Genomic DNA, 23,861 nt, shown 5'->3' with positions numbered 1-23,861 from the left:
GGACACATGGCAGTTTATGCCCACCTTACACAGGTTTGGCTAATCTATGTATGGCCCGTATGCCCTAATTGTGCGCCAGCAGAGCGCGCCTTGTTAATTATATCAGGTCACACTTGTTGATGGCGACATCACCTATAATGCTGGTCCCTCATTGGCTGTTGATGGTGATGTCATCACCCAGTTGATGACGTCACTGTGTTTTTGCAAGGGTTTCTCCATTGGATGACGTAAGCACAGACAGACAGACAGACAGACAGACAGACAGACAGACAGACAGACAGACAGACAGACAGACAGACAGACAGACAGACAGACAGACAGACAGACAGACAGACAGACAGACAGACAGACAGACACACACACACACACACACACACACACACACACACACACACACACACACACACAGACACACACACAGACACACAGACGGACATAGATGTGCCTAATTTATAGTAAGATAAAGTTTATTATTAGTGTGGTTGCCCAACAGGACAACACATTATAGTCCTGGGGAAACTTTATCTATTACTAGGGTAACTTTTATGCTGCCATTGGAAATTCCAGGGTTAGGGAATCAATATAGGGAATCAATGGGAGTGGGAATCAGTAGGGAATCAATGGGAGTGGGAATCAGTAGGGAATCAATGGGAGGGGGAATCAGTAGGGAATCAATGGGAGTGGGAATCAGTAGGGAATCAATGGGAGTGGGAATCAATAGGGAATCAATGGGAGTGGGAATCAATAGGGAATCAATGGGAGTGGGAATCAGTAGGGAATCAATGGGAGTGGGAATCAGTAGGGAATCAATGGGAGTGGGAATCAATAGGGAATCAACTGGTGGAGCTTCACATGACAGTTAGCTTACTGTAGAATATAGTCAGCAACTGTCAGCAACCACACTCGCAATTTCCAATTGCATCTTTCTAGTTGTGGGCTCGCCTGAAAGGCGAGAACACTATGTTATCTTCATTATTTATATAGTGAGTTCCGCCGCAGACAGTTCCGGTTCCTCATTATTTCCGCCGCATATCGCAATTGGTGGGAAAAAATCAAACCTCGGTTCGAAGTGAAGCGGTGGACAGATAAAACCTCTATTCTGAATGTATTTGGAGAGCCGGTATGACAGTTGGTATAATAGGTTGAAGGCCAAATTATCATGTGAAGCTTGACCAATCCTCAAAGTATCCATCCATCTGACCGGGAGGGACACCGCACACATATTCTGGATGTACAGGACATATAAAGCCTAGTCATTCTGAACTGAAATGACCATATATGGACATGGGACACACATTACGACACCTATTCATTCTGGACTGATATTTTGCACGTACGGGACAGGAAAACCTGTTCATTCTGGCCTGGAGTGACCATATATGGACATAAGGTAACGGAAATTCTGTTTTTGAAAAAGCCTGTTCATTCTGGACTGAAATGACCATATATGGGCGTGATACACACAAAGCCCAAATCAAACCTCGGTTCGAAGTGAAGCGGTGGACAGATAAAACCTCTATTCTGAATGTATTTGGAGAGCCGGCATGACAGTTGGTATAATAGGTTGAAGGCCAAATTATCATGTGAAGCTTGACCAATCCTCAAAGTATCCATCCATCTGACCGGGAGGGACACCGCACACATATTCTGGATGTACAGGACATATAAAGCCTATTCATTCTGAACTGAAATGACCATATATGGACATGGGACACACATTACGACACCTATTCATTCTGGACTGATATTTTGCACGTACGGGACAGGAAAACCTGTTCATTCTGGCCTGGAGTGACCATATATGGACATAAGGTAACGGAAATTCTGTTTTTGAAAAAGCCTGTTCATTCTGGACTGAAATGACCATATGGGCGTGATACACACAAAGCCCAAATCAAACCTCGGTTCGAAGTGAAGCGGTGGACAGATAAAACCTCTATTCTGAATGTATTTGGAGAGCCGGTATGACAGTTGGTATAATAGGTTGAAGGCCAAATTATCATGTGAAGCTTGACCAATCCTCAAAGTATCCATCCATCTGACCGGGAGGGACACCGCACACATATTCTGGATGTACAGGACATATAAAGCCTATTCATTCTGAACTGAAATGACCATATATGGACATGGGACACACATTACGACACCTATTCATTCTGGACTGATATTTTGCTTACCTGACTTTCGCCAGATGGTGGCAGCATTGCGCCGTATATAACGCTCTGCTTTACCATCTGGACTTGCTCGGCCAGCGTTGATAACACTCGTAAAGTCCCGGGCCGGACCAATCAGCGGCAGCTATGGGCGGGCTCTGAGCGGCTCTGAGCCAATAGAGTCTGATTGCAGACCACGTGGAAACCCAGGAGGCGGATTCTGGGTGCAACGTCATGCAGACAGGCCAATATGAGTGGTTGGAGTTGGCACTCCCAGACTGTGATAGAAACGGCCACATCCAATCACCAGCTACAGAAATTCAAAAAATAGCCCGCCCCTTACATCGAGTGTGTCCGAGAGATCCCAGATGTAAGGCAGAGCGTTACGCACTGCTGCAACTATCTGGCGAAAGTCAGGTTAATATTTTGCATGTACGGGACAGGAAAACCTGTTCATTCTGGCCTGGAGTGACCATATATGGACATAAGGTAACGGAAATTCTGTTTTTGAAAAAGCCTGTTCATTCTGGACTGAAATGACCATATATGGGCGTGATACACACAAAGCCCAAATCAAACCTCGGTTCGAAGTGAAGCGGTGGACAGATAAAACCTCTATTCTGAATGTATTTGGAGAGCCGGTATGACAGTTGGTATAATAGGTTGAAGGCCAAATTATCATGTGAAGCTTGACCAATCCTCAAAGTATCCATTCATCTGACCGGGAGGGACACCGCACACATATTCTGGATGTACAGGACATATAAAGCCTATTCATTCTGAACTGAAATGACCATATATGGACATGGGACACACATTACGACACCTATTCATTCTGGACTGATATTTTGCACGTACGGGAGAGGAAAACCTGTTCATTCTGGCCTGGAGTGACCATATATGGACATAAGGTAACGGAAATTCTGTTTTTGAAAAAGCCTGTTCATTCTGGACTGAAATGACCATATATGGGCGCGATACACACAAAGCCATTCATTGGAAGCGGTTTCCACCGCTTCAAAAATCTGGGAGTGGTGTTAGCTGGAGTATTGGTTGAGCTTCACATGATGACAGTTAGCACGCTGCAGAATATAGTCACGAGGGAGCCCACACTGTTTCGTAGGAACAGTATTTCTAGTTATTACTAGAACCTTAACCCTATCTTACTCGTCCGATCTCGGGCCGCTCACGTCTAGAGATCGCCTATTCATAAACAAGTTAAGTACCTGTAAGTACATATATATACTATATATATATATATATCGTCGTTGTCAGGCAGAAACCTCGTATCTCCAAGTTTCAAATGTGTGTGTTCTTTCGCAAAGTAAAGCCCTGCTTCATCGTACAAGGCTGCCGCACAAAAGTAGTGAAAACAGCAGATCTACAAGCTTGTAGATCGGCTGCTTTCACTAGTTTAAATCATTTTTAAAATGAATAATGCAAAACGAACGGTTTTGGACATACACGGTTTTCATCCGACAACGACAATATATATATATATATATATATATATATATATATATATATATATATATATATATATATATTTATATATATATATATATATATATATATATATATATATAATGATGTCACCCCTTGCCCCTCTCTGATTGGCTAAGGGGTTTACATGTCCCGTGGCCCGTGATTGGCTACGGGGCTTAAACACAGACAGACACACATATATTTGGCTGATTTATAGAGATAGATAGATATAAGATTACGTACCAAGGGTCGAAGGCTGACTGCCGTTTGGAGTGGTTGGACAGACCCCCAGGCTCGGGCACCCCGGAGCCCCGGCCCTGCAGGTTCCTGGGCTCATGGAAGGAGTTGTCTGGACGAGGAGACGGAACTAAAACAAAGACACAAGGCAGGGTGCAACTGTTAAACTCATATTATGCCAGACTTTACATTATTTAATGGGCCTTGATGCCAGCCATTTTGTTTAATTTGGCTAAAGGGCTAACGTGCACGAGCGTGCACGGCCGGGCTATAAACATGGAACGGTTGGGTCGGCGACTTTTTTCTGTCTACATAGCAAAAAAAAAGTAAGACAATCCGATAAACGGTTATGGAGATATAGGCCAAAACGTTTATAATGTAATCTGGTGTAAAGGGAAAATAGAGGAAATATTTCATATTTGAAATACGTGCAAAATTGATATGATATCATATTATATCAAGTTTTCGCTCATTTCCTGTATATATACACCTATATAAGTGGAAAAAAATAAAAAAATAAAAAAATAAAAAAAAGTTTATTTTTTTTAAATATTAACTCATTTAGTGCCACCCCTTTCACCACTAGAGGGCGCCCAGTGGCCAGAGAAAATCCCATAGAGATATGCTGGTATAAGCAGAAGCCCTGCAGCCATGACTTGCCTGAACACTTTCCTTTGTGCATGACTGCATGTACAGGAAGAGGATGAAGTTAGCTTGAAGTTAGCTATTGGCTACCAAGCATTTTAGAAGCCTTATTTTCGTCAACTTAGCCATGATTAAACCTTGCACACCTCATGCATGGGAAAAAAACAGAGAAGAATGAGCTCTGAAAAATCCAATGCAATCCTGGATTGCATTGGAGTGGATTTGTGCAGTTTGTTCACAGCTTTCAAACAAAAAAATCCGATTGGAAATCCGTTCAGGCATTCTTGAGATAATCGCCATTATGTTTTACATGTTATGTAAACAAACATGGCTGCCCTGTATGTTAGATGGGGTTGTATGGGGGTGGAACATGCAAAATCGCGATTGAAATCATGTTCACCAGATTTGATGGGGTCCAAAAAAAAAAATTTTAAAATTTTTTTTTTTTTTTTTTTTATATCCCGAACTTGTTCGGGATAGGCACCCTGTGATACGATCATATATCCCGAACTAATTCGGGATAGGCACTCAATGAGTTAAAAAAATACGTTTTATACGTTTATGGCACTGGGGCCCATTGTTAAAAAGACGTTTTATACGTTTTTGGCACCCAGTGAGTTAAACACCCTGTGAAAAGGAAGAGAGTGTATAAGCAGTAGGGATGGGGCGATAAGCGATATTATCGTTTATCGCGATAAAAAAACACTCACGACAATCGTATTGTGGAGATTTTCATATCGTCCTATCCCCAGTAGTATTATGTATTGAAATTCTGACAGATCACAGATTAATATGTTAAAGTTTTTTGGGTTTCAAAAAACAAACATGGCTGCCATGGGAGCTTCCATGCAGGGACGTTGATGTTTCGATATTGAGCTGGGTGCTCGTTTTTGACCCCGCCCCCTTTTAAGTAGGTATTTGTACTTTACTTGAGTATTTCCAATTTCCAATACTTTTACTTCTACTCCACTACATCTCGGATCCAAATATTGTACTTTTACTCCACTACATTTATTTGAAAACTTTAGTTACTAGTTACTTTTCGGATATAAGTTATAATATTTTAAAACACACATTAACCACTTTAGCCATTATACCTAGGTTGTTTGAAAATAGCCGATCTACAAGCTCCAAACGCATCATATCACGACTGTGAGCTTGTAGATCTGCTATTTTCCAAAAAAATTGTACTTTTACTTTTGGTACTTTAAGTACATTTTGATGCCAATACTTTCGTACTTTTACTCAAGTTCATTTTGAATTGAAGTACATCTACATTGCAGTATTGATACTTTTACTTAATAAGTAAAGAATGTGAGTCCACTGGTCTTTGCCATCTCCAGGCAAACGTCACAATGCAGTGTCAGCCTGGCTTCATCAAAGTCGTCTCCATAGAATTGCACCATGCGTTTGCGGGCGCTGTTTCCGACAACACAATCCTCCACATGTGTGTTGACCATTTCCACACGTGAGAAAAACTTTAGCCTGATTCTCAAAGCAAAAAAAAACGTGCTAAAAGTGTCTAGCTGCATACACAGGCCACGGGCTGAGTGCAATGTAGTTGGAAGCAATGGACTGCAGTCTGCAGCGATGCCGTTTTAGTGGTCCAGCGTGTGGGGCACAGGGGTCGCAGAGACGTGCGTCTTCGTCTGGGTAGGCTACACAGTATAACAGAGCTACATCATACAGCCAGGATGTGGGGCGGTCTTTGACGCTGTGTTAGCCCTATACCCTATACTAGACAAAGCCAATGTGTGATATCGGCCGAGTGCCAGGAATGCAGTTTGGCCAGTTTGGGAAAACTTGTGAAAACGACGTGCTAGGAATTGTCGGCGAAAAATCAATGGGCTCTCATAACTGTACGCTCAAGCACTCACGCGCCCCCTATGATCCCGCCCCTGCTTCCATGGACTGTTCTGGGAGTCAAACATGCATCATGCCGAAACCGGAAGTTGGAAGTAAGGAGAGTAGGGAGAGCAAAAAGAAAACACAAAAACAAAACGGCCAACTCGGGATACTTGGGGCTTGGCAAGGCCTATTACAAACTCGGGAAACTCAGGGTTGAAAACTGTTCAGGGTGTTCATAAAAGCCTGATTAGATGATAAAATGACGAAAAGTTCTTTTGAAAGTGAAATATCCCTTTAAACCAAACTCTGTGGGCATGGAGTCATAGTTAAACCACCCTCTGGGCATGGAGTCATAGTTAAACCACCCTCTGTAGAAGCTGCCCGCCCTGCAGGGCATGGAGTCATACCTCTGTAGAAGCTGCCCACCCTGCGGGGCATGGAGTCATACCTCTGTAGAAGCTGCCCGCCCTGCAGGGCATGGAGTCATACCTCTGTAGAAGCTGCCCACCCTACAGGGCATGGAGTCATACCTCTGTAGAAGCTGCCCGCCCTACAGGGCATGGAGTCATACCTCTGTAGAAGCTGCCCACCCTACAGGGCATGGAGTCATACCTCTGTAGAAGCTGCCCGCCCTACAGGGCATGGAGTCATACCTCTGTAGAAGCTGCCCGCCCTACAGGGCATGGAGTCATACCTCTGTAGAAGCTGCCCACCCTGCAGGGCATGGAGTCATACCTCTGTAGAAGCTGCCCGCCCTGAGGGGCATGGAGTCATACCTCTGTAGAAGCTGCCCACCCTGAGGGGCATGGAGTCATACCCCGCCCTGCGGAGCATCATGGAGTCATACCTCTGTAGAAGCTGCCCACCCTGCGGGGCATGGAGTCATACCCCGCCCTGCGGAGCATCATGGAGTCATACCTCGCCCTGCAGGGCATGGAGTCATACCTCTGTAGAAGCTGCCCACCCTACAGGGCATGGAGTCATACCTCTGTAGAAGCTGCCCACCCTGCGGGGCATGGAGTCGCTGTACATGATGCGGTTCTCCTTGGATGCTCCTCCGTCGTCGGGCTGCTGCTCGTGGTACATCCCCATCTGAGAGAGAGAGAGTTTTTTCATCGATTACTGTCGCATTAAGACAATAATTTGATTATAATAAATCTACCCCCATTGATTCTGGATGGAGACCCAAATGCATTTGGGTCTCCATTCCTCAAATGATTGGCTTAGGAATGCGACAAAAACAAATATTATTAAGTCTCCATTTGATGTGTAATCGTCATTTTGGGGGTGAACTACTTTAACGCGAGATCCTGATTCCTGAACAAGCAGACTGAAGCCCCTATCATAGTAGGCACCGCGGTGATAAGCTATCCACCGCGGTGTAGTCTTTTTAAGTCATAAAACTACAACATTACGTCATTACTCGCGGTGAAGAGCTATCCACCGCGAACCCCGACACATCTCTCTGTTTTTACTATCAGACAGATCGGCCCATCACACCGTTCACTGATTGGTCGATCTAGACCAGTCAGTCACAGAGATAGGACTTCACCGTGACTGACTATGATGGCCTCCACTTGTTTTCTCACTTTAGGTGGATAGCTTATCACCTAAAATTTGCGGTGATAGGCTCTTCACCGCAGACTCTGATAAGGGTTCGCATAAAATAGTGAATTAAAGCGTGCTTCAGGCAAGTGCCGACCTCCATGCATTCTCATTGGCTGAATGCAAGACTGAGATAACATGGACACCGACATTACTTTTTTGAGAAAACAGGGATATTTACTGGATATTTGATATTTACTGGGCCCTGGGTACAAGGATTCACTGTGGGGCCCCTGTGCTTTAACTATTGAAAAATAGCAGATATACAAGCTCACAGCGCGGCACCGAGTGCCGCGCTGTGAGCTTGTTGATCTGCTATTTTTGAAAAATCATGAAAATCTTTGAATATTTCAAATCCTTCTAAGGTTTTTTGAAAAATCTATGTTTCGATGTCAGTGGAGCTCAAACCTTTTCATGTGAAGGACCTCCAAAATTATATGTATTTGGCCACGGACCCCCATCTCAAAATATTTAGTTCCAGGGACCCCCCAGATAGTCCACTTGCCAGAATCTGAACCCTGGCATATTGAGTACAGTAAGGTTTTATGTTATAAATGTTGAGTAAGGGTCCCCAGCATGTAGAAACTACCGGATGCTAACTTGCATATGTTGAGCAATTTTCACAATTTGCATAATTCGATTTATTTAGCATAATCCCCCATAATAATAGATAATATGTCAAAAACTGATTGGCCGATTTGAACAATATTAGAGTGGTTTTGGGGGTTATTGAGGATGCTGAATCCATTTTTGACATTTTCTAAATTCAAAATGGCCGTTTTAAACCGGAAATGGCCATATACCAACTGGAAAATCAACAAAAAAGTATCAAAATCACCCACTTTAAGTTGGTATAAGGCCATTTCCAGTTTAAAACGGCCATTTTGAATTTAGAAAATGGATTCAGTATCCTCAATAACCCCCAAAACCACTCTAATATTGTTCAAATCGGCCAATCAGTTTTTGACATATTATCCATTATTATGGGGGATTATGCTAAATAAATCGAATTATGCAAATTATGAAAATTGCTCAACATATGCAAGTTAGCATCCGGCAGTTTCTACATGCTGGGGACCCATACTCAACATTTCTAACATAAAACCTTACTGTACTCAATATGTCCGGGTTCACAATGGGGCTCTATGGGCTGGCAAGTAGACTAAGAAGCAAAATTTGAGTTACAAATGTTCGCTTAAAAAATACATATATTCAAAGTTTGCACACATTTTCACAACTTTTCAAAAATAGCAGATCTACAAGCTCGCATCGCGGCACTCGGTGCCACTCATACTCGGTGCCACTCATACAACAAAATGTGTTTTACTTAAAAAGAAAATGCTTCTCGGGTCAAATATTAATATGCGATTAAAATTTGATTAGTTGTGATTAATTAGTTACAAAGCCTGTAATTAATTCGATTTTTTTTAATCGCATCCCAGCTGTGAGCTATTTTTTCAATAGCTAAAGTTACTAGGGCCCCTCCACCTTGGGCCCTAGTAACTCAGTCCAGCTTTCCTACCCCTTGTGACACCCCTGCATGCATACAGGTTTTTGGTAGCCTAGTAAACCACCAACTTCCATAATCCAAATGAAAATGCTTTCCGGAAGAGGGCTGTTTACGAGGCTAGGTTTAGAAGAGGGCTGTTTACGAGGCTAGGTTTAGAAGAGGGCTGTTTACGAGGCTAGGTTTTTGCCATTGCCTCAGACGCAGTAGTTGTTGTTGTTTTTACCATGAACTTGAAAACAAGCTAGACATGCAGCCTAGGGTTTCACGCCCCTTTAAGTGTTTATAAATCATCATGATGTCCTACATGTCAACCTCCACTACATCATTATGAGAGAGAGAGAGAGAGAGAGAGAGAGAGAGAGAGAGAGAGAGAGAGAGAGAGAGAGAGAGAGAGAGAGATGGAGAATGGAGTGAGGAGAGGAGAGAATCTCAGACAGAGAGAGAATGGGAGCAAGAGAGAGAGAGGAGAGACAGAGAAAGAAAGACAGATACAGAGAAAGGGAGAAGAGAGAGAGAGAGAGAGAGAGAGAGAGAGAGAGAGAGAGAGAGAGAGAGGAGAGATGGAGACAGACAGACAGACTGACAGTAGTTGATGATAGCATTCTCCACCCCCGGCCTCACGCAGCACTCTCAGAGTGTGTGTGTGTGTGTGTGTGTGTGTGTGTGTGTGTGTGTGTGTGTGTGTGTGTGTGTGTGTGTGTGTGTGTGTGTAGAGAGGTGGAGTTCCCACCTCGCTCTTCTGTCTCTGCATGTTGTGGAAGGCGGAGGTGTTCTCCCGGGTGGAGTCCCTGATGGGGGCTCTGCCGTGGTGCACCACCTCCGTGGGGAGGGGCTCAGGGTTCCCACGGTCATGAAATTCCTGGAAATATTTTGAAATTAGAACAAATATTTTTTCCAGTACTGGAAAAGTTTGGGAATTGATCAAGGGTCCTGGAAGGTCCCTGGAAAAAAATAGCTAAGCATTGTTTTTTGGTTATTGATTTTGTTAACTCATTTACTGCCAACATAAATCGACATCGAGGCTTCCCTGCCATGATTTTCGTGTCCATCGTGCACGATCCGCATGCACGCCACGGTCCGTTCGCTGCGTGCACACTTTATTGCGTACACTGCCTGTCTTTTGCCATCTTTTGCACACATAGGAGTAAGCTACTTGTTATTACACTGAATGATTGTTAATATAGTCCTGGACGTTGGGTTAAATATTCTGGAAAGGTTTTGGAAAAGTTCTGGAAATGAATTGGTAAAAAGGTGTGGGAACCCTGGGGGAGGGGCTGCTCGCCCTGGGGGAGGGGCTGCTCGCCCTGCGGGATCACAGGGAGATCAGGACCCTGGGGGAGGGGCTGCTCGCCCTGGGGGAGGGGCTGCTCGCCCTGCGGGATCACAGGGAGATCAGGACCCAGTGTGAGCGCACGCACGAACGCACGCCCGCAGGTGTGCAGTGGTGTAAAGTAACAAAGTAAATTTACTTAAAGGACAACTCCGCCCTAAATCACTTCTAGGCTCATGTTCCTACTTATATTGATCCAAAAGGACTGCCCATGGGGTCTATTAGGCAGAAATGCCCCTGTTGTCCAGTTTCCCCAGCAGCTCTCATAGCATAGAGTGGAGCCTATAAGCCTATCACTTTTACACAATTGGTTGTGTTCAAAAGTGATTTTCTTTTTCATGAATGTGTTACTAGTTGCCATTACAAACATTTTAGGACGGAGTTGGGCGGAGTTGTTCTTTAAGAACTCTATTTAAGTACAATCTTGAGTAGGGATGGCGCCCTAAACAAGAGTAGCTCGATAACCCGATAACAGATTTATTGAGTACCCGGTATCAATAAGCTTTGGGCTTATCAAGCCTGTTATCGAGCATAGCGGCCCATGATGTCATGTTTAAACAATCAAGACAAGACAATTATTACAGTACTATCCATAATATAAATGGATAAATATAAAGCCATTTAACACTTATTGCACAATAATGAATGATTGTTTAAGTGATATTCAATGATATTTGTTACTTTTTTCAGTTGTCATCTTCATAGATGGTGGTCAGCAACAAACTCACAGTCGCAACAACTGGCCATTAAAAACATGTATCAGTTATGTTCTGAATTTGTCGTCAATAAGGAGGATCAATAAGGTGCTCATTATCAATAAAAATGTATGAGCTCCATCCCTAATCTTGAGTAATTTGTACTTGTACATGAATATTTCCAATTTCCAATACTTTTGCTTCTACTCCACTATAGATGGTAAAATGGTAAATGGTGCATTTTCCCATTTAGGCCTGAACACATTATGACGCAATATTTTATGCTTTAAATATAAAAAAAATAGCAGATATACAAGCTCACAGCGCGGCACCGAGTGCCGCGCTGCGAGCTTGTAGATCTGCTATTTTTGAAATATAGTGAAAATTAGAATTTTGACCCGATTCTATAAGTGTCTTTTGAATCCTAAGATTTTTGGAAAAAACCTATGTTTCTATTGTCTGCAATCTGGCCAGCCATCGTCAAAGAAAAGGTCCTTTTCACTTAACTGGAGCTCAGTTAAACTGTTCTTGAGAGACTGCTATGTCAGTGGTTCTCAAAGGACCCCCAAACTGATATTTATTTGGCCACGGACCCCCCATCTCAAAATATCTAGTTCCAGGGACCACCCAGAAGCAAAAATACATATATATTCAAAGATTTGCACACATTTTCACGACTTTTTTCAAAAATAGCAGATCTACAAGCTCGCAGCGCGGCACGCTGTGAGCTTGTATATCTGCTATTTTCCACTGGTTAAAGCATTCAATAATTCTAGGCCTAAATGGGTTAATATAGCGCTTTTGTCCAAAGCGCTTTACAATGTGCATTACATCATGAGCTCCAGACTGACCTCTCCTCGCCGTGCGTCCTCGTCCCTGGAGGAGGATCCAGAGTGGCGGGGCAGCGTGCGGTGCTGCAGCTGTGGCGAGAGCATCTGGAGGCTGGCGGCTCTGCCGGGTAGCCCCGCCCCCTGGGCCCCGCCCCCCGGGCCCACCTCCAGCCCCTCCCCCCCGCCGTGCGTCCTCTGGTGGTCCCGCCGCACGTACATGGAGTGGCGGTGCGGCCGCTGCTGCGACGAGAAGGGGCTGCTGTAGCCCAGGCCGTACGCCAGCGCCTCGTGTGGCGCCGACAGGGAGTGCGGGTGGTTGCCGCCGCCTCCTCCTCCTCCGCTCTCCACCTGCTTTATAATAAGGGGATTTTATAAGATATTTGACCAATCTGCGAACTAAATCGTTACCAAGAAATGTCTTCACCAATGTGTTTCTAAAGGTGTGTAATAATATGTACTAAAAGGTTGAAATTCAACTCTCGGGGGAAACCTCATAAAAAATCTGATTTGTGTTTGTGTTAACTTTACTATACAGGAAAAGAAATACAAAAGATAAATCTGCTTTAAGTAGCATGTGAGGGGTCAAACTAGGGCTTTTTCATGATGCTGAGCTGAATCCATTGCAAGCATTTGTTTCGCACGAAAAAACATTCTGTGGACTACAAATGGCTGCCACAAAACGGTGAAAAGTGATGACTCATCACTAAACCATCGTTTTGTAGGGCCGTTTTTAGCCCAAGACAAATGCTTGCAATGGATTCATAGTAAAGTTAATGGGACACAAGCTTTCATCAGTTTTTTATGAAGTTTCCCCCAGGAGTTGAATTTCAACCTTTTAGTACATATTATTACACACCTTTAGAAACACATCGGTGAAGAAACTTCTTGGTAACGATTTAGTTTGCAGATTTTATTATGTTTCCCTTATTATTACAACGAGTTACAGTTTAAGCATTTAGCAGTTTTCACTACTTTTACTTCTAACCACTACATCTCAGAGGCAAATATCATACTTTTACTTCACTACAATTATTTGGAAACTTTAGTTACTCGCTACTTTGTAGATTTGGATTATTATAAAAATATATAGGCTACTTTAACCACTTTAGCTTTATACACATTTCAGGCATTTGAAAATAGCTGAATCTTGATACCAGACTTTTACTTGTAACAGAGTATTACTATAGTACTGTATAGTACAGGATTACTCATCCTCTGCCAAGACGAGTTTGAAGAGTTATATTTTTTATGCTGGATGGCGCTGTTCCCTGCAGGGGCCTTTTTATGGGTGTGCCTAGGTGGGCCCAGGCCCACCCATGTAGAAACCTTTTTTTTTTTTTTTTCATCTTCTTGCTTAATATGAATAAATGAAAGTAGGGTCTCAACCTGAGGTTCTGTGACCATCCTCTGGGAAGGATGGATTGATTTGACCTCTATGGACACTTTATAAAAGATTTAGCTCCCAGGTCCCTCGCAGAAATGCCAGCAAAAAGTTTGACAGCTAGGGTAATTTTCAGTCTCGATTTGATTTGATTTGATTTGATTTGATTTTATTCAGCACTTTTTAAAATACAAAAAATATTTCTCAGAAATAGCAAACAATTAAAGTGCTAGGAGGAGGCAAGAAGCCCAAAGGGCTTATACGAGGCCTCTACCTATACATCAAACATATGACATAACATGTATTGCAAATACATGTTATTTGTTATACACATACTTGCATATATGCATACAACATATAATACATACATATAAAGATACATACATATACATACAAAAATAATTAAAACCTGATAGAAAAAAAAAAAAAAAAAACAATATCTAAAAATCCATAACAAGATTATTGGTTAACCAGTACAACCCTCAATGTATTCTTATATAAATTCAATGATGAGAGTTGTATACCCTTGGAGTACTTGTCCCACAGGGTAGTACCTCTGTATTTTAGGGAAAATTGACCTTGACTAGTGTGGTAAAAAGGGGGTCTCATTCACTTACAATACACTACACTATAAAGGCAAAAATGACTCCCAAAAAATCTGCTTTAAGTGGGATGTGAGGGGTAAAAATAGGGGTGTTTAATTATTCTGAATCGATTGGAAGCATTTGTTTTGCATGAAAACATTCCTTGGACTAAGAACGGCCAACGGTTTAAGGTTTAGTGATGAGTCATCAATTTTCACCGTCTTTTGGGGTCCATTCCTTGGGCTTTTGGGGCCCAAGGAATGTTTATCGTGCAAAACAAATGCTTCCAATGGATTCAGAGTAATTAAACACCCCTATTTTGACACCTCACATCCCACTTAAAGCAGATTTTTTGGGAGTCATTTTTGCCTTTAAAGTGTAGTGTATAGTAAGTGAATGAGACTGACAATTACCCTAGCTGTCAAACATTTTGCTGGCATTTCTGCGAGGGACATGGGGTCTAAATATTTTATAAAGGGTCCATAGAGGTCAAATCAATCATCAGACCATCCTTCCCAGAGGATGGTCACAGAACCTCAGGTTGAGACCCTACTAGTAGGCTACTTTACAACTGTCGCTCGGATGATGCATCTACACTAGCAGCAGTTGGCTACTGTGTGTTTGGTGCAGCTGGGAACTCCATGCATTGTATTAGCCTATTAATTATTGTTCATTGCTGCTGCCAGCCACACCCGTTTAACCCCCAAAATCCCTAATAATTTACAGATTTTCTTTTTTTTTTCTTTTGCACCCGGGGCCAATTTCTCTGTTCTGTTCTGGCCTCGCCCCTGGTTCCCTGGCCTATCGTTTGGACAATGTTTGGACATTTGAAAGCTCCTGTGCATTGCATCCATCGATGCAGAATATTCAGCAATGTTTCAAAGGTGTGTGAAAAATGCTCTTTTTTGGGGGCAGATAATTTAGATGAGATACCTGTTCCTGTGTTTAGATAAGATACCTGTTCCTGTGCGTCTTGCTGCTGCGACTTGGACTCCTCGGAGGCCTTGTGTCGGCGGCGGTACGAGGAGTCCAGGGTGTTGGACTCTCTCTCGGAGCGTTGCGCGCCCCAGCCGGCGGGCAGCCGCTCGACGCGGTGCACCTGGATAGATAGATAGATATTTATTATCCCAAGGGGGAAAATCAGTTGGCCAGAGGCGGCACAGCAGTTTAAGGTTTACAAAGTTACAGAGAAGTATGAAAAGAAATGAAAAAAAGTACTGTTGTGTACAGTAAAAAGAGCAAAGCGCAATAAAAAGAATATATGCATAAAGTGTCAAAAACATTCAACGCTCATGAGTGTAATGTCACAACACAAATAGCAATATTTAAAGAACGACTTATCAATGCAGTGCTACAAGTATTTCACCGCCATGTCAAACACAAGCAGTAATACTCAGGGGCGTCACAAGGGGGTGGAAAGTGGGACTGAGTTACCAGGGCCCAAGGTGGAGGGGCCCTAGTAACTTTAGCTATTGAAAAATAGCAGATATACAAGCTCACAGCGCGGCACCGAGTGCCTGATCTGCTATTTTTGAAAAGTCGTGAAAATGTGTGAAAATCTTTGAATATATGTATTTCTTATGCAAACATTTGTAACTCAAATTTTGCTTCTAGGGGTCCCTGGAACTAAATGTTTTGAGATGCCGCGGTGCCGCGCTGTGAGCTTGTATATCTGCTATTTTTCAATAGTTAACATTCATGGGGGGCCCGCAGTGAATCCTTGTACCCAGGGCCCAGAATTTGGTGTGACGCCCCTGGTAATACTCAATACTACCAACACAACCCAATAGTGCAGAGACAAACAAAAGAGTCCATTAAAAAAAAAAGAAAAAAAAAGAAAAAGAAAACACACAAAAAGAAAAAAAGAGAAAGGGTGACACAGCAAGACGCCACATGAAACCCCCCCCCCCCCCCCCTGGAAAAGTCCTTAGAGGTCAGAGTGAGTACAACTATTGTTCCAGTTAAGTGTGTTGTGTGTCTCTCGTGTGTGTGTGTGTGTGTGTGTGTGTGTGTGTGTGTGTGTGTGTGTGTGTGTGTGCGCGTGCGTGTGTGTGTGTGTGTGTGTGTGTGTGTCACCTGGGGGCTTCCGGGTGCCGTCAGGTCCAGGCAGCTGGAGGGGAAGTAGCGGGACGACGGGATGATCTCGTCGGGCAGCAGGTGCACCTCGTTCAGGTTGCCCACCGACTTGGCGTCGCTCAGCGTGCCGTAGCTCTTGGACAGGTTCAGGTAGGCGTACTGAGGAGGAGGGGGGGGGGGGGGGGGGGAGGGGGAAGCAGGGCATTAACGACTTGTGATTTTTGCAAGTCGACTCGACTCAGTAAAAAGTCAAGTTGAAGTTTGATGATGTCATCACATCACACACGACCCCCCAATTATTTTGGGGGGTCCCCAGATGATTAACTTAATGTGCAACATAGTTTTCTCACTCAACTGTAAACAAACCAACATAAAGTTTAAGTGTATAGAGGGTATCTGCACATTTCTAAAGTGCCAATTTAAGGACTTTTTAACACCTCTAAAATGACAAATTAAACATTGTCCAAATTGTCAAATATATAGAGGCAGAAATTGTGAAACTAGCCGATCTACATGCTCACAACCTTGGAGGCGGCGTGTCCCGAGCCTCCATGCAGCGCCTCCATGTAGCTGTGGCGGTTCCTCCTGTCTCCAGACGTCAGAGTGTTGGTCTTCTCTATGAAGGAGTGGCGGCTCTGCTGCAGCCGCGAGTTGGACTTCAGGTACTTGGCCCCAGGCCCGTCCGACACCTAAAAACATTATTACAACAATACACAATGTAGTTGGACTTCAGGTACTTGGCCCCGGGCCCGTCCGACACCTAAAAACATTATTATTACATTATTACAACAATGTAGTTGGACTTCAGGTACTTGGCCCCGGGCCCGTCGGACACCTGAATATTATTATTATTACCAGTAAGACTCCCTAATCGGGAGGTAAGCGACCGTCAGGTCACATGTAAAAGAGGGCTGTAAGTGGCATTGGTTCCTGAGTGTAGGGGGATGTGTGTGGCAAATGTATTGCATTGTATTCCCACCACATGCGCCACATGTTATCTCATATATGGAGATAACCTACGCATCACACAAAGTCTGACCTCACCAGCCCATACTTGGGCATGGACGACTTATATCTCCATATACGGAGATGGCCATATATGGAGATACGATGACATCACAGAGTCCACAGCTGATGATGTGGCGTGATGTCATACAATACACAAACAAGCCCTATATAAAGTGGCAATTCTCACCAGGGAAGAGAGCATTCCTCGACTCAGACCTTATCGCCAGCATCAACTAAGCTTATAGCTTAGGGCTTGTTTGTGTATTGTATGACATCACGCCACATCATCAGCTGTGGACTCTGTGATGTCATCGTATCTCCATATATGGCCATCTCCGTATATGGAGATATAAGTCGTCCATGCCCAAGTATGGGCTGGTGAGGTCAGACTTTGTGTGATGCGTAGGTTATCTCCATATATGGAGATTCAACATTCCAGGTGTAACTATGGCTGCCCGTATGACGTGAGAGGTGGAGGTTGTGGATTGGCAGGCAAGGAGTGTGTGTGCAAAGTTTGGCATGTCTTGGGGCAACGGTGGCGGAGATATGAGTTGGGGAAAAGTGTGACATGACGGACAGACTGACTGACTGACAGACAGACAGCCGGTGGAGGTTTTGGTAGTAAATGCGACCTGACGGTCGCAATTATTACATTATTACAACAATCTAGTTGGACTTCAGGTACTTGGCCCCAGGCCCGTCCAACACCTAAACACATTATTATTACATTATTACAACAATCTAGTTGGACTTCAGGTACTTGGCCCCGGGCCCGTCCGACACCTAAAAACATTATCTATCTATAAATGCGAGAAGTCTCTGCGTGTGTGTTTGTAATCCGCGTATCTCGAGAACCGTTCGTCCCACCGGCTTCAGATTCGGCACGCGCGCTCCCCGCCGCGGCACGGAGTGCAGTGCCGGGCCTCGACCCGACCCGACGCGCGGTTTTCCCTAACCGGCGCGAAACGTTCGGAATCTCCTTATGCGGGGCTGATTGTTGACATCAGGCTGTTCCGGAGGAAATCGGCGCAAAATCGGTCATTGTGACATCACTGCAGTGCCGGGCGCAAGCGCTGACTCATTATGACATCACTGCAGTGCCGGGCCTTGCCTCGAACCGACAGATATCTCCGTATATGGGCATAAGACTGAGAACTCCATATATGGGCATATGGGCAGATACAGAGATCTCCATACAGTATATGGGCATATATAGACAGATATCTCCGTATATAGGCATAAAAGGGACACAGACTGATACAGAGATCTCCATATATGGGCATATGGGCAGATACAGGGGCGGAAATCGGTGCAAGCGCTGACTCATTGTGAGATTTGTGACATCACCTCATAAAAGGCTCTGACATCACGTACGCCACATGAGTCAACAAAAAATCTCTGTGAGTGTGTATGTATGTAATCCGCATATCTCGAGAACCGTTCGTCCCACCGGCACGCGCGTTCTCCATATATGGGAATAAAATGAATGCCTGTATGCGGAGCTGATGTCTGACATCAGAGTTTTCCGCAACCGGTACTGTGTGTCCAGAGATCTTCATATATGGGCATAAGTGGACAAAGGCAAACAGATGGTCAAAACGGGTCCTATGACAACAGGTATATTGGGGTTTGCATTAAAGGGTGGGGCATTCATGGGGTTTGCATTAAAGGGTGGGGCATTCATTCCCTATTTCAAATTCGGCACACGCGTTCCCCACCACAGCAGGTAGTGCAGTGCTCGGCCTCGACCCGACCCGATACACGATTTTCTGTAACCAGCACGAAAGGTTCGGATTCTGATGTCTGACATCAGGATTTTCCGGAACTGACACTGTGTCTGCATAGATCTCCATATATGGGCATAAAATGGATGCAGACAGACAGATACAGATATCTCCATATATGGGCATAAATGGACACAGGCAAACAGATGGTGAAAGATCTCCATATATGGGCATAAAGTGGACGCAGACAGACAGATACAGATATCTCCATATATGGGCATAAATGGACACAGGCAAACAGATGGTCAAAACGGGTCCTATGACAACAGGTATAATGGGGTTTGCATTAAGTTTGTCTCCTCCTCCATCTGTTTGTCTGTGTCCCTTTATTCCCATTATGGAGATCTCTGTATCTGTCTGTGCCTCCGACTGTGTTGCAGACACAGTGCCGGTTCCCCCTTTAATGCAAACCCCAGGTTCGGATTCTGATGTCTGTCTGATGTCTGTCAAAACGGGTCCTATGACAACAGGTATAATGGGGTTTGCATTAAAGGGGGAACCGGCACTGTGTCTGCAACACAGTCGGAGGCACAGACAGATACTCCATATATGGGCATAAATGGACACAGGCAAACAGATGGTCAAAACGGGTCCTATGACAACAGGTATAATGGGGTTTGCATTAAAGGGGGAACCAGCACATGTGTCTGCAACACAGTCGGAGGCACAGACAGATACAGAGATCTCCATAATGGGGATAAAAGGGACACAGACAGACAGATACAGAGATCTCCATATATGGGCATAAAATGGACGCAGATAGACAGATAACTCCATATATGGGCATATATGGGCATAAAATGGACCCAGAACTATATCTGCAGTGATCTCCATATATGGACATAAAATGGACGCCGACAGACAGACAGATACAGATATCTCCATATATGGGCATAAATGGACACAGATGGTCAAAACGGGTCCTATGACAACAGTATAATGGGATTTGCATTAAAGGGCGGGGCATTCATTCCCTATTTACATAGTTCCCGAGTTGGCCAGGTCGCCGACTAGACGCTGGGCCGCCCGAAGGGCGGCCCAGCTACAATACAACTACAACTACAATACACAATGTAGTTGGACTTCAGGTACTTGGCCCCGGGCCCGTCCGACACCTAAAAACATTATTATAACAATACACAATGTAGTTGGACTTCAGGTACTTGGCCCCGGGCCCGTCCGACACCTAAAAACATTATTATTACATTATTACAACAATGTAGTTGGACTTCAGGTACTTGGCCCCAGGCCCGTCCGACACCTTAAAACATTATTATTACATTATTCCAACAATCTAGTTGGACTTCAGATACCTGGCCCGTCCATTACCTTAAAACATTAGTAAATTATTACAACAATCTAGTTGGACTTGGGTTGGACACATTGGGTCTGTATTAGAATAGGACAACGCCCAACCACTATACAAAGGAGAGAAACCACGCCAGAAGCCCCGTCTTCAAAAATAAGGTACAATCAATGGAAAGACCCTGGTGCAGGGAATCTAAATAATGAACATAAAGCACTCAATGTAAAACAGTGGGTGGACGTTTCATCTTCTCCTTGAAACTATAGGATACCAGATAAACAACACACCTAGCATCTGTCTAAACCAGTAGTTCTCAACCTTTTCAGGCCGCGACCCCCAAAATAATCATATTTTAACTGGGCACCCTGACGAGCACTAAGAGTTGAGGCATTACATTTTGTATAACACAGTTCTATTGTGAAAATAGCAGATCTACATGCTCACAGTGAGCATATAGATCGGCTGTTTTCACAATTTTGCCTCTAATATTTGACAATTTGGACAATGTTTAATTTGTCATTTTAGAGGTATTCAAAAAATTCCTTAAATTGTCACTTTAGAAATGTGCATAATATACGCTCTATACACTTAAAAATTATGTTGGTTTGTTTACTGTTGAGTGAGAAAACAATGTTTCACATTAAGTTAATCATCTGGGGACCCCCCAAAATAATTTGGGGACGCCCCTGGGGGTCCCGACCCACAGGTTGAGAACCACTGGTCTAAACAGCATGCTATCTAAGTCACTTCCTTAACCATTGTGGTCCATTAAATACAATAAAACATCTCCAGACCTTGGGTCCCAGGTGTGAGTCGAAGTCCCTCTCCATGCTGTTGTTGTCGTTGTCCACGGAGGCCAGCAGTTGGGGCAGGTCCATGCTGCGCGAGGCCGAGTGAAGCAGCACCTGGGAGGAGTTCATATTTTTATTGTTAATGAGCTCACTCCACTGGCTCCCGGTTGCGGCTCGCACTGAATAAAAAACACTGATGCTGACCTTCAAAGCAGCCAAAGGTATGGCTCCTCCATACCTCCAAAACCTGATTAACCCCTACAACCCCACCCGTTCACTCAGATCAGCCAACACAGGGATGCTGACAGAACCCTCGCTAAAAAAAAACACGACAAAAGTCCACTCGTCCTCGACAATTTGCCCTCCAGGGCCCCAAACTGTCGCATAAACTCCCTGTCGCACTTAGAACAACAGACTCACTCCCTAGCTTCCGCTAGGACTGAAGACTCACCTTTTCAGACTCCACCTAAACCTATAGCACTACTGAAACACTCAATGACCATACATGAAGCTAGTTAGCATTCTTTAGGTTTTTAGAAGCTTTTTTTTACTAATTATATAGTTTTTCTAGATTGATATTCATATGCATTCGTTATATTGTTGTTGATGTTCTGACATATTCTCTTGTTTATTATAGTGATGTTTTATCTGCTTATTGTAAGTCGCTTTGGATTAAAAAGGTCTGCTAAATGCCTAATCTGTAAACTGTAAACCTTATCGATGCTTATTGAGCCAGGCTTTTATCGAGCCCACTATTGAGCGTTTTCTAATATTTTGTGGGAAAAGACGTGACAGATTCTGAACAGAACCGGTATCTTTTAATTGGCTGGTTGTTGTGAGTTTGTGGCTGACCACCATCTATGAAGATGACAATTGACAAAAAGAACAAATATTATCATTAAATATCATTAAAACAATCATTCATTAAGTGTGCGATAAGTGTTAAATCGCTTTATATTATGAATAGTAGGCTACTGTAATAATGTCTTGATCGCCTCTTGTCGTGAATGCCACTTTATGTATATATACTTCATTCTTTTTTTGGTGTACTTTTCATTTTTTTCATACTTCTCTGTAACTTTGTAAATAATCTTATACTGCTGTACTGCCTCCGGGTGACTGATTTTCCCCCTTGGGATAATAAAGGTATCTATCTATCTATGACATCATGGGCCACTATGCTCGATAACAAGCTTGAAAAGACCAAAGCTAATTGATACCGGGTAATACATTTGTTACAGATCACGTTCAACCCAAAGTCAACTCAAACAAAGGGTCAAACTCGCCCCTAGCGTCCTTTAAAATCGCCCTGAAAAACCACTTACAGGCCGCAGCCATTCACAACTGGCAATAACAAACCTAGGCCAGCCTCCCCTGACCCCTCTTTGTATTTACCTACTGTATATATTTTTTTGTAATGTTTATTTTATTTTTATTTACTTTTTATTTACTATATCTACTGCATAGTACTGTGCTCTATCCGTCTGTCATTCAATGTTATGTGAGATACTTCAATGGTTTCCTGTGTAAATAAGCCAAGTGCTTTCCTAGGATCTCCTTTTAGTTGACCTTGTACCAGTGAACTGTACCGTCATGAAACTGTACCTTTTGCAAACGTCTAATAAAGTCTTCAATCAATCAATCAATCAATCAATCAATCAATCAATCAATCAAGTTTGGAGTTTAAGCTCCATCCCCACCTGGGCGGAGGGGGCGTAGCTCTTGGGGTGCAGCGTGGGGCTGAGGGTGATGGCGGTGGGGACGCTGCCGTTCAGGAACCCCCCTCCTCCCCCTCCCCCCCCTCCTGGGTCGTTGGAGGAGGAGGGGTCCTCGTGGTGCGGCAGGCTGGAGCAGTCTCTGCTGCTGGAGCGGTGGTGGCCTGAGACCTTCACCCCACCATGACTCCTGAGGACACATGAGAGAGGAGAAACACTGAGACCTTCACCCCACCATGACTCCTGAGGACACATGAGAGAGGAGAAACACTGAGACCTTCACCCCACCATGACTCCTGAGGACACATGAGAGAGGAGATACATTGAGACCTTCACCCCACCATGACTCCTGAGGACACATGGAGAGGAGAAACACTGAGACCTTCACCCCACCATGACTCCTGAGGACACATGAGAGAGGAGAAACACTGAGACCTTCACCCCACCATGACTCCTGAGGACACATGAGAGAGGAGAAACACTGAGACCTTCACCCCACCATGACTCCTGAGGACACATGAGAGAGGAGAAACACTGAGACCTTCACCCCACCATGACTCCTGAGGACACATGAGAGAGGAGAAACACTGAGACCTTCACCCCACCATGACTCCTGAGGACACATGAGAGAGGAGAAACACTGAGACCTTCACCCCACCATGACTCCTGAGGACACATGGAGAGAGGAGAAACACTGAGACCTTCACCCCACCATGACTCCTGAGGACACATGAGAGAGGAGAAACACTGAGACCTTCACCCCACCATGACTCCTGAGGACACATGGAGAGAGGAGAAACACTGAGACCTTCACCCCACCATGACTCCTGAGGACACATGGAGAGAGGAGAAACACTGAGACCTTCACCCCACCATGA

The 23,861-nt window shown here is 44.1% G+C and overlaps 1 protein-coding gene across 10 annotated transcripts in view; it reads right to left on the bottom strand.

Moving 5' to 3' along the window:
- Positions 1-23,861, bottom strand: part of LOC308291649 (cyclin-dependent kinase-like 5) — a 204,169-nt gene that overhangs the window by 19,499 nt on the left and 160,809 nt on the right. For 8 of the 10 annotated variants that reach the window (XM_080733710.1, XM_080733713.1, XM_080733716.1 and 5 more), the window contains 9 exons: positions 22,969-23,173; positions 21,272-21,382; positions 16,904-17,068; positions 16,380-16,538; positions 15,262-15,402; positions 12,360-12,689; positions 10,214-10,342; positions 7,355-7,460; positions 3,882-4,005 (listed from right to left, as the gene is read on the bottom strand). In XM_080733710.1, coding sequence (XP_080589836.1) covers positions 3,882-4,005; positions 7,355-7,460; positions 10,214-10,342; positions 12,360-12,689; positions 15,262-15,402; positions 16,380-16,538; positions 16,904-17,068; positions 21,272-21,382; positions 22,969-23,173 — 1,470 coding nt within the window. The remainder of the gene's footprint in view (positions 1-3,881; positions 4,006-7,354; positions 7,461-10,213; positions 10,343-12,359; positions 12,690-15,261; positions 15,403-16,379; positions 16,539-16,903; positions 17,069-21,271; positions 21,383-22,968; positions 23,174-23,861) is intronic. The other 2 variants (XM_080733714.1, XM_080733711.1) reach the window with 1 other exon arrangement.

The sequence above is a fragment of the Nannobrachium achirus genome, assembly GCF_963921795.1.
Source record: "Nannobrachium achirus genome assembly, chromosome: 1".
NCBI lineage: Eukaryota > Metazoa > Chordata > Actinopteri > Myctophiformes > Myctophidae > Nannobrachium > Nannobrachium achirus.
This window is presented reverse-complemented; position numbering and strand designations above follow the sequence as displayed.